The sequence below is a fragment of the Vulpes lagopus genome, chromosome X (assembly GCF_018345385.1).
Source record: "Vulpes lagopus strain Blue_001 chromosome X, ASM1834538v1, whole genome shotgun sequence".
NCBI classification, from domain to species: Eukaryota; Metazoa; Chordata; class Mammalia; order Carnivora; family Canidae; genus Vulpes; species Vulpes lagopus.
In genome coordinates, this window is record NC_054848.1 from 43,925,258 (window position 1) to 43,941,052 (window position 15,795).

The window sequence follows — 15,795 nt, forward strand, 5'->3', positions numbered from 1 at the left end:
CACTTGATTCTTTTTTTTTTTTTTTTTCCACCTTCCTACCTTGTTAGAAGTGAAAACCCTTTTCTCTGTAGTGTTCCAGCTGTTCTCTCTTTAAATCTTAGGTCGAATCCATAGGTTTTCAGGATGATTTGAAAGTAATCTAGGTAAGTTTGTGGGGCCAGGTGAGTTGAAGTCCCCTACTCCCCTACCATCTTGCCCTCCCACCCGAGTCCGGCTTTTAATATGCAGCCAATTCACAGGATGTGAAATCATATCTCATATGGTTTTAAATTGCATTTTTCTGGTTTCTATTATACATTTTAATATATTTTGGCTGCTCAGGTTTTGCCTACTTTGAATCATCTGTTTATATCTTTTACTTGTATATTATTGCATACAATACAAATGTATATAATACAACACACAGCAACAGTAACTTTGAAGGAGCCACCAGTACAGATGAAGATACTCAGACTAGCAGAAACCTTGCTTAAGGTCACTCAGCTAATGGGTTGTTGAGTTGGGATTTGAGTCCAGACCCAGAGGACCCATTAACCTATGCCTTTTGTTTTACAATACATGCTAGGGGCCAAGGCCATGTTAGTAAAAACAGAAGGGAGCAAATAATGTCAAGCACATAACAATATCTCATGTATCTAATTAGGCTTTGTGTAATTAAGAGATTATTTCCTTATATCCTCACAACAACTTGTGAGATAAAACATGTTATCCTCATTTTATAAGTAAGGAGAATGAGGCTGAGGGAAATGAATGATTTGCGTTGGAGAGGTTAAATTATATCTGAGAAGAGGCAGAATCACAATTCAAACACAGGTCAGTGTGATTACAAAGTCCATGCCTGTTACACAATAGTGGTGCCTGTCCACAGATATTATTAGCATGAGGTAAAAGCTTCTCACTAATCATGTCTGCCTCATCATCTCTTAGAGCCATGTTTTGACCTCCTGCCTCACCTTCTCCTTAGAGCCCTAACAAACTGCTTGTACTTGGAGCTGGCCATGACTACACGAACCTTTTTTTTTTTTTTTTTTTTTGTAGAATCCTGGTCTGGGGCAGCCTTAACTAGTCCAGCCCACTTCCTTCCATTAAGCCAAGTGAGATGAGCTCTCAGCCAACTTCCACAGATTCATCTGCCACTGCCTCCAGACTTCTCTGATGAACCTCACTCAGGATCTCAACACCTTCCATGGTAAACCAGAAATTCTAAGTCAGAATTGTCAAACATGACTGCACATTAAAATCACCTGCAGAAGTTAAAAAAAGTTCTCCTTCCCTAGTAACAGCCCAGACACACTACATCAGAATCTCTGAGGATGGTTCCCAGGCATCCATAATAGTTAAAGCTCCCCAGATGATTCCAATGTACATCCAAGATTGAGAACCACTGTTAAGGCATCTTCTTCAAGTTCCAGTAGCCACACTCACAGTGGTTTCCACATTTTACTGTTCACAGACACTTCCTGGAGCATTTGTGAAGATTCAGATTTCTGGACCTCACCTTCAGAGAGTCCATGTTTTGATTTGGATCCAGGAGCCTACATTCTTAACGATCACCCCAGATAGTTTCACTGCAAGTCAATAGCAGATCACATTTAGGGAATTTCTGCATTAGAGACAGGGATACGTGGAAGTGGGATGGGAGCAAGAGGTCTCTGGCCCTTTAAGGACTAATTAAGAAACTTACCTTTAAAGCTGTGGAGCACAGTAAGCGAGGGCTGCTTTTTTTTTTTTTTTTTCATCCTAGTGGATAAGGTAAGGGAGCAGGCCCTGGAATGGACCTCTCCTTTAAGGTTACCTCAGCATCCGAGTAAGTGCTATCTTATTCCTAATCCTGAAGAGCAGGAAGGATACGCCACATTGTTCCACCTGTTTTTTCCATTTGTTTTGATATGAAGAGGCCAAGTTAGGAGACCTCCTTTGGTCCAGAAGATCCTCCCAGAGGAATCAGCATAGGGTCTGCCTGCTTGCCTTTCATTTTTTCTTGCCCTATCTTTTATGGTTGTGGAACTAGATGTGGTTACCTATGTGAAAGGAAAGGCTCAGAGTAACATCCTTTGGGCTTGGGTTGGAGCCTGTTGCTGAACACCACACCTTTTGAGATGGTCCTCCTCAGCATCCTTAGAATACTTCTTTGGGGACTGGTGCTTTTTATGGAATACAGGGTCCAAATGGCAAAGGTAGGGCAGCCCTCTAATGCCCTCATGGCTGACTCCCCTTCCCTGCCCCTGATTCGGGAGCTGCTAGAAGAAGCTCCTGGCAAACAGCAGAGGAAGCCACAGGTCCTTGGGCATCCTTTGCGGTACATGCTGGAGTTGTACCAGCGTTCAGCTGATGCACGTGGGCACCCTAGGGAGAACCGCACCATTGGGGCCACCATGGTGAGGCTGGTGAGACCCTTGGCAAATATAGCAAGGCCTCTCAGAGGTAAGTCATCATGCCATACTGTCCTGGAGGGCAGAGAAATGGGGGAACAGAATGTAGAGAAAGGAGATCTGTGCATTTAGTCAAGCTTCATTGCTTAGTGGGTGAGTTGTTTTCTCAGGCTTGGATTTTAAAGGATGAAAAAGTTGGGAGAAGCTGGATCCAAGCCTACTTCCCTTTAGGTTCCCAATTTAAGAACAGAGTGCATTGGGGCCTACCTGAGGAATCTCTCCCAGACCCCAGGAAAACTAAATGTGTCAGCTCCTATCTTTCAAAGAAAGTCTTATTGCTTGCTACGTCACTGAAAACTATAATTGAGAAATACTCCTATGCATTCTTATGGAGGGCTGTTTGTGTGTGGTTGCATTCTTACAAGGCAAATAGCACAGGATACTGAGTTGGGGAGATGTACAAGAATGGACAGGAACAAATTAATATTGGTAGGTCTGTATACCTGGTTAGGTGAACATCTGCTATTGTATATAATCCTTAAGGACAACTATAACCATTAGCTGTCATGGAGCAATTAGCCTAATTTTTAAAGATAAGAAAACTAAGGCACAGAGGTCAAATAACTTGCAAAGTTCACATAGACAGTGGGTGGCAGAGATAGGATTTGAGGTTAAGTCTGCCTGACTCTAAACTCTCCATAACTTCTTGTTTAGATATTACCTTGATATCCTTGTATACCAAGCAGTTTCTCTATTAAGTCCATATTGCTACTTTATGAGTTTTTGGTACCAAAGGTATTTTGGAATTTTCTTTGTTCCTGTCATGCTTGATCTTAAAAATATCTTCATTAGATACTGTTCCAGGAAACCAATGGGCTTCTGAAATGCAGGGCTTTCTAGGGAACACAGGAAGCCATCAACTTCAAGGAAATCTTGGGAACCTGGTGAGATCAATTTTGGGCCTTGGCTAGTTTACATTCCCTCCTTTAAATGAAACAACCAATATTCCCCTAGCTAACCTTTACTGTGAGCTTACCATGTGCCAGGCATTAGAAAAAACACTTTACTAGCATTATCTTCCTTAATGCTCACCACTATCTTATAAGTACTATCAACATAATCCTTTTATAGGTAAAGAAACTGAAGCTCAGAGTAACTTACTCAATGTAACACAGCTAGTAATTGGTAGAGCTGGGTGTCAAACCGAGGGTTTTGGGCTCCAGAGCTTTGCTTTTAATCATCCTGCAGTGCTGACTTAACAGATTTTAATTGTGCACCAGGCACTGTGTTTGGGTTGGGTCTGAAGGCACAAATAACCATTTTCCTGACCTAGAAGCTCCCATTAAGGTAGAATAGATACATAAGTAATCACATAACGGTGTTATGGCATGACAAATGCTTTGACAAGGATAAGCAGTAGGGCTCCCAGTACACAAAAGAAGAAATAGGTCACTGCTTAAAGCCAGCAAAGGGAAGCGGGGAGACCATGAAAGACCTCACTGAAGAGCTTATTTGAGCTGGACCTTGAGGAAGGAGTAAGAAGACTATGCATAGAAGCAGAGATATGCATTCTGCTTGAGGAAAGGGTAGATACTTTGGTGTGGATGGAGATTCACTCAACAAATACTAATATCTACTGTGGGATAGGCATTGTTTTAGGTGCTGGCACACAGATATGATCAAGACAGTCATGGGTGAGACAGAAAAATACAGATAATTGCAAAGTGTGGTAAGTGCTATCAAAGAATGAAATAGGTTATTTTGATAAAGAATAACAAAATCCTCCCTTTACATGGAATTATCAAGGAATGCATCTTTGAAGAGGGGACATTTGAGCTGAGGCCTGTAAGATAACAAACAAGGCATAAAAAGAGTAGAAGTCTGATTTAGGCAGAGGGAACCATGTGTACAAAGGCCTAGAGGGTGGAAACCAGCTTGTCTGACTTGAAGATTAGAAGGAAGATGAGTATGGCTGCAGCCTATTGAGCATTGTGCAGAGTGGCAGGAAATGAGGCTGATGAGAAGGGACTTATAAGCCATTATAAAGAATCTGGATTTTATTCTGTGTGCAGCAAAAAGCTGTGCAAATCAAGTTTGTACAGATGATATGGGGCTAGAAAGGAGGATGTGTAGAATTAGATCACTATCCTGGTCTGTGGGACATACTAGCATCTAGGGACTCTGGAAAGGATCCAGAAATGGATAAAAAGAACACAGGGCCAGATCTCTCCATTAGGAGATGACACAGCTGAACTGAACTTACCTGGAGATCTATGCCAGATTCAATCACACAGGATGTGTGAGTCAGCCATTTCCCTGAAAAATTCTGAGCAGACCCTTCCTGGCTCTGATCCTAAGACACTCCACCCTGCTTTAGGAAATATGAGATGTCAAGGTCTGAAAGGTAAGGGCAGTTCCTCACCAGACAGCCTACTAGAGGTTGGGTTGGGCTCCTTCTTAGGCAGGGTGGGGCAGGTATATGGGTGGGCCTCTTAGAAAGATGATTGTATGATGGGAGTGTAGAATAGCTTAAAAAAGCAAATACAGATCTAGGCTGGGCTTTGTGTGAATGATGTCCAGTGCCCCAGACTTGAGGGTGTATTGAGCGTAAGTTGAATCTGAACTTTGTCTTGAAGCATCAGGATATTTTTCATTAAAGCACTTCTACATTGACTAGTCCAGGCTTACTGAAAAATCCAAGCTTGTGGATTCAGTGAAGGAGGGAGGTTAGATAAATAATTAACATGCAAAGTTTCAGCAATAAGATGTTTGAATATAAAAAGGAGGCATTTTCCTACAATGCCTGTTTTTTTTTATTTATGATAGTCACACAGAGAGAGAGAGAAAGAGGCAGAGGGAGAAGCAGGCTCCATGCACCAGGAGCCTGAGGTGGGACTCGATCCTGGGTCTCCAGGATCGCGCCCTAGGCCAAAGGCAAGCGCTAAACCGCTGCGCCACCCAGGGATCCCAATGCCTGGTTTTTGAGATCTTTACTCATAACATTTTCCAGGAGAGGGTGCAGAAATTGAGAGCACTGCAGGCCCAGTCTTCCAACCCTTTGGCCACTGGGTGTCAGCATTACAGTCTGGATTAAAACAATCACCAGGAAGCTTCCAGCTTCTAGAATTCTTAGCAAACAAAATATTTATCTGACCAAGGCCTTGTTGAAAATGACATTTAGGGGAATGGTGGTACAATGAATGCAATACATGAAGAATCATTTCCAGTAAGGAATGAACAAGGGAGAGACTAAGGGTTAAGGAGGAAATGGCTAAAAAAGGAACAGCTGCTCAAGAAGCAATTCTTAATGTAGAAGATAGAAATGGCAAAACAGCTGCCCCCATTAGGGATAAATAGACAAAATTATTTTCTGGCATCCTGGCCCCAGATTTGAACTGATGGCAGGCCATAGATAGTCCCCAATATTGGGCTGTTATCTCGAAGTTGCACCTGTATAATGACAGGAGGACTCATTCTTAATTCATGCATGTCTCAACAATTCACTTAATTGATCACCTTTAATAGTCAACTAATAAAGATTGATCCTCTTCCCCATACACAGAATAATTCCATATTTGAGGTTTTTTTTTCCCTCATCCTAGTGCTATGTGTGATCTAAAAATGAGACCCAATTTCTTTTAAGGGAAACATACTTGGGCTCAAATCTTGTTTCTACTAGACACTGGCTGTATGTCCTCTCACATAACTTCTCTAAGCCTCAGTTTCCTTGTCTGCAAAACGGTGATAATTACTATCTCATAAGATTATTGCAGATTAAAAAGCTAATGCTTTAAAACATCTAATAGTACATGTTCAACGAATGATAGTGATTATCATGATCTTGCTTTATTTTTAGGGCTACTTACAGCTGTTAGTTGAGCAGATTTGTGAGGGAGATTCAGGCTAGGAGGTAAGAAGCTAATCCTCTGCTCTTGTTCCCTTCTGTGCAGGCCCCTGGCATATAAAGACCCTGGACTTTCCTCTGAGACCAAACCGAGTAGCATACCAACTAGTCAGAGCCATTGTGGTTTACCGCCATCAACTCTACCTAGCTCCTTTCCATCTCTCCTGCCACGTGGAACCCTGGATCCAGCAAAGCCTAACCAACCACTTTCCCTCTTCAGGAAGAGGTTCCTCAAATACTTCCTTGATGTCCAAAGCTTGGACAGAGATGGATATCACACAACATGTTCGACAAAGAATCTGGAATCATAAAGGACGCAGGGTTCTACAACTCCGCCTCATGTGTCAGCAGCAAAAAGGCAGTGAGATTCTTGAACTTCAGTGGCATGGTACTTCATCCTTGGACACTGCCTTCTTGTTACTGTATTTCAATGACACTCATAAAAGTGTTCAGAAGACCACATTTCACCCCAGAGTTCTGGAGGGATTCATAGAAAAGGATTCTTCTCTTTTGCGGAGGGCCCGGCAAGCAGGCAGTATCACATCTGGGGTCCCTAGCTCCTCCAGAGACCATGATGGGCCTAAAAGTAACCAGTGTTCCCTCCACCCTTTCCAAGTCAGCTTCCATCAGTTGGGCTGGGATCATTGGATTATTGCTCCCCATCTATATACCCCAAACTACTGTAAAGGAGCCTGCCCTCGGGTACTACACTATGGTCTCAATTCCCCCAATCATGCCATCATCCAGAACCTTGTCAATGAGCTGGTAGACCAGAGTGTCCCCCAGCCATCCTGTGTTCCTTATAAGTATGTTCCCATTAGCATCCTTTTGGTTGAGGCAAATGGGAGTATCTTGTACAAGGAGTATGAGGATATGATTGCCCAGTCCTGTACATGCAGGTGATAGCAAAGGTAAAGCTAGCTCAGGTGCTCTGAGAAATTGGAAGAGTTTAACCTAACAAATATCAGTGTTAAAGCTGCAAATAGTGTACTACCTGTGATCTTCTACCCATTTTCTGGGTTCTATTCCTTGCCTCAAGTGTCCCTTAAGTCTCTTCCCCCATGTATGAGGTCCTCACTTTATACAAACAGTTCTGATACCAAACATTAGTACATTTTGACCATTAGTCACAGCCTTAAAGATGTTTACTGGGGATGCCCAGCTTTGTCTTTTTTATTGTGACCTTGTCAAAAGTCACCAATCCATGATAGTAGAACTTTCAGAATTATCCTACCAAGGCCTAGAAAAGTGAAATTTTCCTAGTATCCATCTTTTGAACTTTCTAGAAGATTTTGGGTTAAAACCATTTCAGATTTTACTCCTCTATCTTGCCTCCTGTATCCTCAAAACTAGAAAGACTTCCTGCTTCTGTGCTTGTATTGCTCTCTGAATCTAAAACTAACTTTTCTCAGATGGATTAAAAAATGTTTAGGCAATAATCTCCATTAAAATCTTTGAAGGGAAACAGAAGGAGTCTTTTTCTAAGATATTAGGGCTTTTCCTCTCAGCCTCTGAACCTGGGAAAAGTATCTGGGATTCCTTCCCTGGGATAAGGAGATCAGCCTTTAATAAGGCTGATAGGAAAACTTGAGTATGGTGCTGTGAGGAAAATCACTTCAAAATGGCCCACATCTATGGTGAAAAAAGGAAATGCTGTCATTGCTGATTAGGACTATATATGGGGGAGTCATTTTAAACTTTCTAGGGAACAATGGATTTCACAAGACATTGTTTTATACAACACTTAAATTCTTGTTAATTATCACAAGGAAAGCTCCCTGGTGGCTCAGAGGCTAGGAGTTGGCCCGGGTGGGGGTAGTGGGGTAGAAGGCTGCAGCCTGGAAGCTTGAAGGGCTGTGGGGGCTCAGATGCTCTGAGGCCTGGGGCCAACTTCATTCTGGGCTTGCCTGTTTGTGAGTTCAGTTTGGCTCTGGGCTGGATCTCTGTGGGGATATGGGTTTGCTGTTCGGGGAAGCGTGAGGTACTGCCTTAGACTAAATGATACTTGCAGTATGACTCTTTTTTACTCCTATGCTGTGCTAAAGTGATGGAGACTGGGCTGTGTTACAAATAAATCATTTTTTGTTGTTAAAGAGAATCTTGAATGTTTGGGGGATTGGTAGAGAGTGGGTGGAAGGAATTGATTTCATTTGTTCCCTTTAGCTATGGCCAGAAGCTCAACCCTAATTTCCAAGGGTGGGGCTGCAGACTGCAATGAAGTTCTCTCTTAAGGCAGCACTGCTGGTGATCAGCCCTCCCCAAGAGGGCCCTTTGAGGAAGCCCAGTAAGGCATTTCCCCTGCCTAACTTTTCCTTGACTAGTCTTATGGGCATTCATAGTGGGATGGGACTGATTTAGGGTAGATGCATGTATCTGTCAAATGTAACTACCACCAACCCCCCACTGCCATTTTTCTTACCTATCCATCAAATTAACTCACCTTAACATTCTCTTCTCAATAATTGGTTCCAGCTAGACAAAAGACAATACATTTATAAATATAAAAATTTTATTCTTCCTGGGGAGTTGTTCCTTAATATCTTTTCACCCATCTACCTACAACTTTAGAAATCAGATCATTGGGATCCCTGGGTGGTGCAGCGGTTTGGCGCCTGCCTTTGGCCCAGGGAGCGATCCTGGAGACCCAGGATCGAATCCCACGTCAGGCTCCCGGTGCATGGAGCCTGCTTCTCCCTCTGCCTGTGTCTCTGCCTCTCTCTCTCTCTCTTTGTGTGTGACTATCATAAATAAATAAAAATTTAAAAAAAATAAAAAAAAGAAATCAGATCATTTTTTTATTTCCTCAATGTCCCCATGACACCCCAGACTCAGGTAGGTGCCCTACCTCTGTGCTCACATAGCACTATTTGCTTTCCTTTAACACATTCTAGTGTAACTTTGTTGCCAAAAGATGAGATCCTTTTGGGATTTTCAACTGTGTTTTACCCATTTCCATATTACTGGAGCCTGGCACATAGTAGGTCCTTGAAAGGTACAACCAGAAGGCCATCATGCTTTGTATTTGTGTGATGCATTCTTCCTAACATAGAAGATTTTAATGCTCACATTCCATTCATTTTCCAATGGATAAATGTAAGATATCCCTTGTATATAAAATAAGATTATTTTTGTACACCATTATTTCAAAACCATAATTCAAGTTACAATAGAATGTGACAGCTATGTTCTTGAAGGAGGCAGTTTCAGAATCATTGTAATAAGCGGCAAGTAGACATAGAATAAATGTGGGCTTCCAGTCTAGATATTTATTTCCCCAGTCTTCTTGGGATAGACACAAATACTTAACAGGCCAGAAGACAGATCTTGTCCACAGGACCAGATTCTGAATTCAGCATTCCAGTGTTCAGAATTTTCAGAAAATCATGGTCTCCTAGCCTTATGAGTCCAGAATAAAACTAAAACTTCATCTTTTTATGGAAGGCTTAGGTTTAATTGGCCACATTATCCATTAAGCCTTGAGTTATCAGAAATACCCAACAAGAAACGCTGGCAGGATGGAGTCATTTGTGGCTTATATTATGGATTATTTTCCTTTGAAATACTGCTTTCAACTCAGCATTTTCCCCTCAAATATGAAGTAAAATATATATACCTCAAACATTCTTTTGGAAGGAAGGAGATAACTTGCTAGTGGAGGAGGGTATGTGAGTCTATCTGCGCAGGTGCATCTGGAAAGAAATGGTTATTTGGTCCAGAAATGGAATGCAAAACAGTACAGCCACTTTGGAAGACAGTTTAACAGTTTCTCACAAAGCTAAATGTAGTCTCACCGTACAATCCAGCAATTACACTCCTTGTTATTTATTTAAATGAGTTGGAAAATTATATCTGCACAAAACCCTGCATGTTAATGTTTATAGCAGCTTTATTCATAATTGCACCAACTTGAAAGCAACCATTAATAGATAAATGGATAAACTCTGCTACATGTATACAATGGGATATTATTCAGCAATAAAAATAAATGAGCTATTAAGTCCTGAAAAGACATGGAGGAAACCTAAATGCTAAGTGGAAGAAGCTGATCTAAAAAGGTTTTGTACTGTAGGATTCCATTTATATGACTTTCAGGAAAAGGCAAAACTACACAGACAGTAAAAAGAGCAGTGATTGCCATCAGTTCAGAAGAAGGGAAAGGGAAATGAATATATGGAGCACAAGGGATTTTTAGAACAGTGAAATTCTTGGGGTAGCCCCAGTGGCGCAGCGGTTTAGCGCCACCTGCAGCCCAGGGCGTGATCCTGGAGACCCTGGATTGAGTCCCACGTCGGGCTCCCTGCATGGAGCCTGCTTCTCCCTCTGCCTGTGTCTCTGCCTCTCGCTCTCTGTCTCTATGAGTAAATAAATAAAATCTTTAAAAAAAAAGTGTTAAGAAAAAAGAACAGTGAAATTCTTATGGTACTTTGTGGGTAGATACATGGCATTATGTATTTTTCAAAACTCATGCAATGTTCAACTGAAAAAGTGAACCCTTATGTAAACTATGGACTTCAATAATAATATATCAATATTTTTTCTCAATTGTAAAAAATGCACCACACTAATGCAAGATGTTAATAACAGAGGAAAATTGTGGCGTGGGGAGAGGAAAGAATGGCAGTATATGGGAACTCTCTGTACTTAAACTCTTCATTATTTCCATAAACCCAAAACTTCTCTAAAAAGTAAGGTCCGTCAAAATAAAGAGGGCTTTTTTCATGGGTGAGCTTTGAGGCAGGTCAAATAAAGATGAGTCATGTGAGTGAGTGTTTCTAAGAACTGCCAGACAAATCAAGCTGTGACAGTTCTTTAGGAACTTTTGGGGAAACTCAAACCTGCTCTGCCCCCTCCAGGGGCTGCTAGACTACTGATTTTCACAGCTACAGGAATTGTCAGGCTGTCCTTTTTCAAGGCTACTGTGGATCTGAGTAGAGGAGGATTGGAATAGGACACATTAAAATGTCCCAAAAACTCACTCTTTCCATAGATGTTCAGCCATTTTTCTTGAATAAATCCTCCTTGAATTGGTGCAAGCTTTTGGTTAATTCCAGGGTTCTGAAAAAATTGATTTTTTTGCTACTGTCCTCAGAGATTTTGAGGAGTTGATTTTTGGAGGTCTTGTTCCACCATTCCTGAAATCCTCTTCTATCAGCCCCGTTTTACTGTGACTTACCCCAGAGATCCATAGCTTCATGTCTTCTTCATTCATTTGTACAACAGATATAAATGCAGTTCCAAGGATAATAGACTATTTCTCATCACCCTATAAAGTTTTAAACAGACCTAGAACCAAAGCATTCATATATATATCCACATACTTACACATGCACCCCACCCTCAATGTATATACATCTCTATCTATCCTCCATCTACTGCACATGCAATTTCATTTGCAAATAGAGTTTTTTGTAACTAAAGTTGTTAATCGGAGGGAAAAGATGGTGTTCCTATACAATTGGTTGTTGCCTAATTAAATGCTTTTTATCACTTTCTCATCTTCGTGGATTTGAGTGCTTTATGTTCAGCAAGCAGAAAACTGACCTTGAACCTAGCGCTTTTATTTCACCCTGGAAATGCAACAGAAAGCAAGATGGGAGGGGGTTTTGGTCAGAGAGGCAGATGCAAATGGATTCCCACACACCAGAAATGCATCAAGTACTTAAAGTCTGTTAGAAGGAGTAGTCTCAAGAATGGGTGTGGAGGATGGGCTAGAGTATAAGGTGGCTTATTATTTGTACTACTTTTCACCAAAATGACAGTTCAGTTGATATCTGCCAGGGTTCTTTTCTGGCACTATCCACATATTGTACCTTACTGGAATCATGTCATATTTTGCTTATGCTACTGCTGCTGACACCTCAGCTGGTAAACCTGATAGAACTTCACAGTGCTAAGGCCCAGAGGGGTAAGTGAGATGGAAAATGAACATTAGGTTGAGTCTAATATCTGTCCCCCTTTTTTAGATCATTACCTACCCAACTGAAGATACTGTTTTTGAAGCTGTGGTGAAGCTGTGACAAAATCATTAGCTAGCATAGGTCTGCCAATCATCTCCAGGTGACTAGGATGACTCCATTTTAGAGACTCCTTCATGGCAAACCTGTTGGGATTACCTGCCCTTGGAATATGTAACCAAATCCTGTAGGTGACAACTTTGTCTCAGTCTCTGCCTATTCACAGCTAAAGTGACTAACTCAAGGATTCTCAGGGTTCAGATGATCCTCTATTTTGTCTTTTTAGGAATGGATACTGATACTGAGTAGTAAAAAAACTTTGGTATTGAGACCACGGAGAAAGGAGACATAAAAGCATGAAAGGAGATACAGCCACTTGTGCTGAGCAATTCATTTGGCAACCTTTGTTTCTGCATCAATGGATCTAAATAATTCCTGGTATTATTGACTTTTTTTTTTACTACAGCATATTTTATTGTACTTTACTGCAATGATATATGCTTTATATCAGTCTAGGTATGCCTAGGAATTATATGCGGATAGGTGGGAAGATCAAACCACTAGTTCCTATTAGTCTGTGTCCATTGTACCCCAGGATCATCTTGATTATGTCTTAGTTGCAGTAGGATCCTATCAAAGCAACATTGCAATGAACAGAAGATGGCTCTGAATTTGGATTGTTTAGTGTAAAAAGGTGGAAGAATTTTTTTTCCTCTATCACATATCTCTCCACCCAATACATACACATGCACTATTATCTGTCAGTAGCTGGGCAGCACAGAGGAAAAAGGGCTGCGATTCCTACAGAAATTTTCTGGACCTATACATTTAACAGTAGCCCACAAATTTCCTCATTCCACAGGAATGCAGAACCCCTCCATCATATTCCATATCTCCCTACTTTCAGATTTTATATCTCTCAGTAAGATGAGCCTATTTTCCCCTCCTAGGGTACACACACACACTGCTGTCTTCTTATTCTTCACATCCCATTGTAAACCAGGAATGGGTAAATGATTAGGAAAAAAACCTACATGTGACTTCCCTAGACCTTACTGTGTCCTTCCAGTCTAGTAGTTCAAAACTCTCTGTGGAATCCAGTTGCGGGTGACTGTCAGATGATGAAAGAGCCTCATGAGCCACTATAGCTCTTTGCCCATTTCCCCCTGGTTTGTTTTAATCCACGCAGTTTGTGCTAACTTGTTTATGGCAGCTCTAGGAATCTAACACAGTAGGTAAATATAAAAGCTAGTATTGTATTATTGGTTTGTAACTCCTATTTTTTCTGTATTATTCAGAAGATAAGTATATAAAGTGATAACTGTAAGTCTGTTGATGGGAATACAATGCATAAAGATGTAATATGTAACAATAACAACCTAAAGGGATAAGAACAGAGCTGTATAGGAACAGAGCTCTTATGTAATAATGAAGCTAAGTTGGTATTAATCCAAACTAGATTGTTATAAATTTAAGATGTTAATTGTAATCTCTAGACTAAGAAAATAGCTTTTAAATAAGCAGGAAAGGAAATAGGATAAAAACTGTATATTAAAAAATCAAGCAGAGAAGGCAGTAGTTGAGGATGTGATAAATAAAAAGTATAAGATATTCAGAAAACAAATAGCAAAGTGGTAGAAGTAAGCACTTCCTTACCAGTAATTATTTTAAAAGTAAAATGCATTGCACTCTTGAATTAAAGGCAGAGATGGGCAGAATGTATGCAAGAAACATGATCGAACTATGTATTGTCTACAAGAGATATGTTTTAAATCCAAAGGACAAAAATAGATTAAAAATGAAAAGGCTTATTGCTATTCAATGTAAATAGTAACAAAAAGATAGCTGGCAATAATAATATCAGATGAAATAGACCAAGTCAAAAATTGCTACAGAGCCTCAGTGTCCATTGAAAGATGAATGGATAAAGAAGATGTGGTATATGTATAGAATGGAATATTACTCAGCCATTTGAAACGACAAATACCCACCATGTGCTTCAACGTGGAGGGACCTGGAGGGTATTGTGCTGAGTGAAATAAGTCAATCGGAAAAGGACAAACATTATATGGACTCATTGATTTGGGGAATATAAAAAATAGTGAAAGGGAATAAAGGGAAAGGAGAGAAAATGAGTGAAAATATCAGTGAGGGTGACAAAACATGAGAGACACCTAACTCTGGGAAATGAACAAGGGGTAGTGGAAGGGGAAATGGGTGGGGGGTTGGGGTGACTGGGTGACAGGCACTTTGGGGGGCACTTGCGGGATGAGCACTGGGTGTTATGCTATATGTTGGCAAATTGAACTCCAATAAAAAATTTAAAAATTGCTACAAGAGATAAAGATATTATATATTGATAAAAGGATTAATCCACCAAAAAGATACTAAAATTATATACTCAAAAATAGTTCTAGAATAGTTCTAGAACTCTAGCCTCTAGTTGGAGGCTTCAATACCACATTTTAAATTATGGATAGAACAACTAGAAAGAAGGTCAAGAAGGAAATAGAGAATTTGAATAATATTATGAATCGACTAGACTTAGCAGAGATACTGTTGACCTTTGAAGGATGCAGGGGTTGGGGTACTGATCCCACACATAGTCAAAAACCCACATATAACTTTTGACTTCCCCAAAACTTATCTACTAATAGCCTATTATTGACTGGAAGCCTTACCAACAACATAGACAGCTGATTAAAATATATTTTGTATGTTATATGTATAATACACTATATTCTTACAATAAAGTATGCCAGAGAAAATAAAATGTTATTAATAAAATCATAAGGAAAATACATTTTCAGTACCATACTTCATTTATTTAAAAAATCTGCATATAAGTGGACTCATGCAGTGTACAGAACATTTTTTTTGAAGGATATCATTTCCAACTTTATTTTTTTATATAAATTTATGTTTTATTGGTGTTAAATTTGCTAACATATAGAATAACACCCAGTGCTCATCCCATCAAGTGCCCCCCTCAGTGCCCGTCACCCAATCACCCCCACCCCCCTCCCCCCTCCCCTTCCACCACCCCTAGTTCGTTTCCCAGAGTTAGGAGTCTCTCATGTTCTGTCTTCCTTTCTGATATTTCCCACTATTTTTTCTCCTTTCCCCTTTATTCCCTTTCACCATTTTCTATATTCCCCAAATGAATGAGACCATAAAATGCCCTTCTCCGATTGACTTATTTCACTCAGCATAATATCCTCCAGTTCCATCTGCGTCGAAGCAAATGGTGGGTATTTGTCATTTCTAATGGCTGAGGAATATTCCATTGAGTATACAGGACATTCTACCCAACAACAGTTAAATACTTACTCTTCAAGTTCACATGGAACATTCTCCGTGGTAGGCCATATTTTAGTCTACAAAACACGTGTCAATAAATTTTAAAAGAGGGAGGCGGGGCAAGATGGCGGAAGAGTAGGGTCCCCAAATCACCTGTCCCCACCAAATTACCTAGATAACCTTCAAATCATCCTGAAAATCTACAAATTCGGCCTGAGATTCAAAGAGAGAACAGCTGCAATTAAACAGTGAGAAGAGTTCGGCT

At 40.5% G+C, this 15,795-nt stretch overlaps 1 protein-coding gene across 1 annotated transcript; it reads left to right on the plus strand.

Annotated features, from left to right (window-relative positions):
- Positions 1 to 2,078: 2,078 nt before the first annotated feature.
- Positions 2,079 to 8,974, plus strand: BMP15 (bone morphogenetic protein 15). The gene is made up of 2 exons (XM_041740312.1): positions 2,079 to 2,424; positions 6,323 to 8,974. Exons 1-2 carry the CDS (start codon positions 2,100 to 2,102, stop codon positions 7,177 to 7,179), a joined length of 1,182 nt encoding a protein of 393 aa, XP_041596246.1. The 5' UTR covers positions 2,079 to 2,099; the 3' UTR covers positions 7,180 to 8,974.
- Positions 8,975 to 15,795: the final 6,821 nt, after the last annotated feature.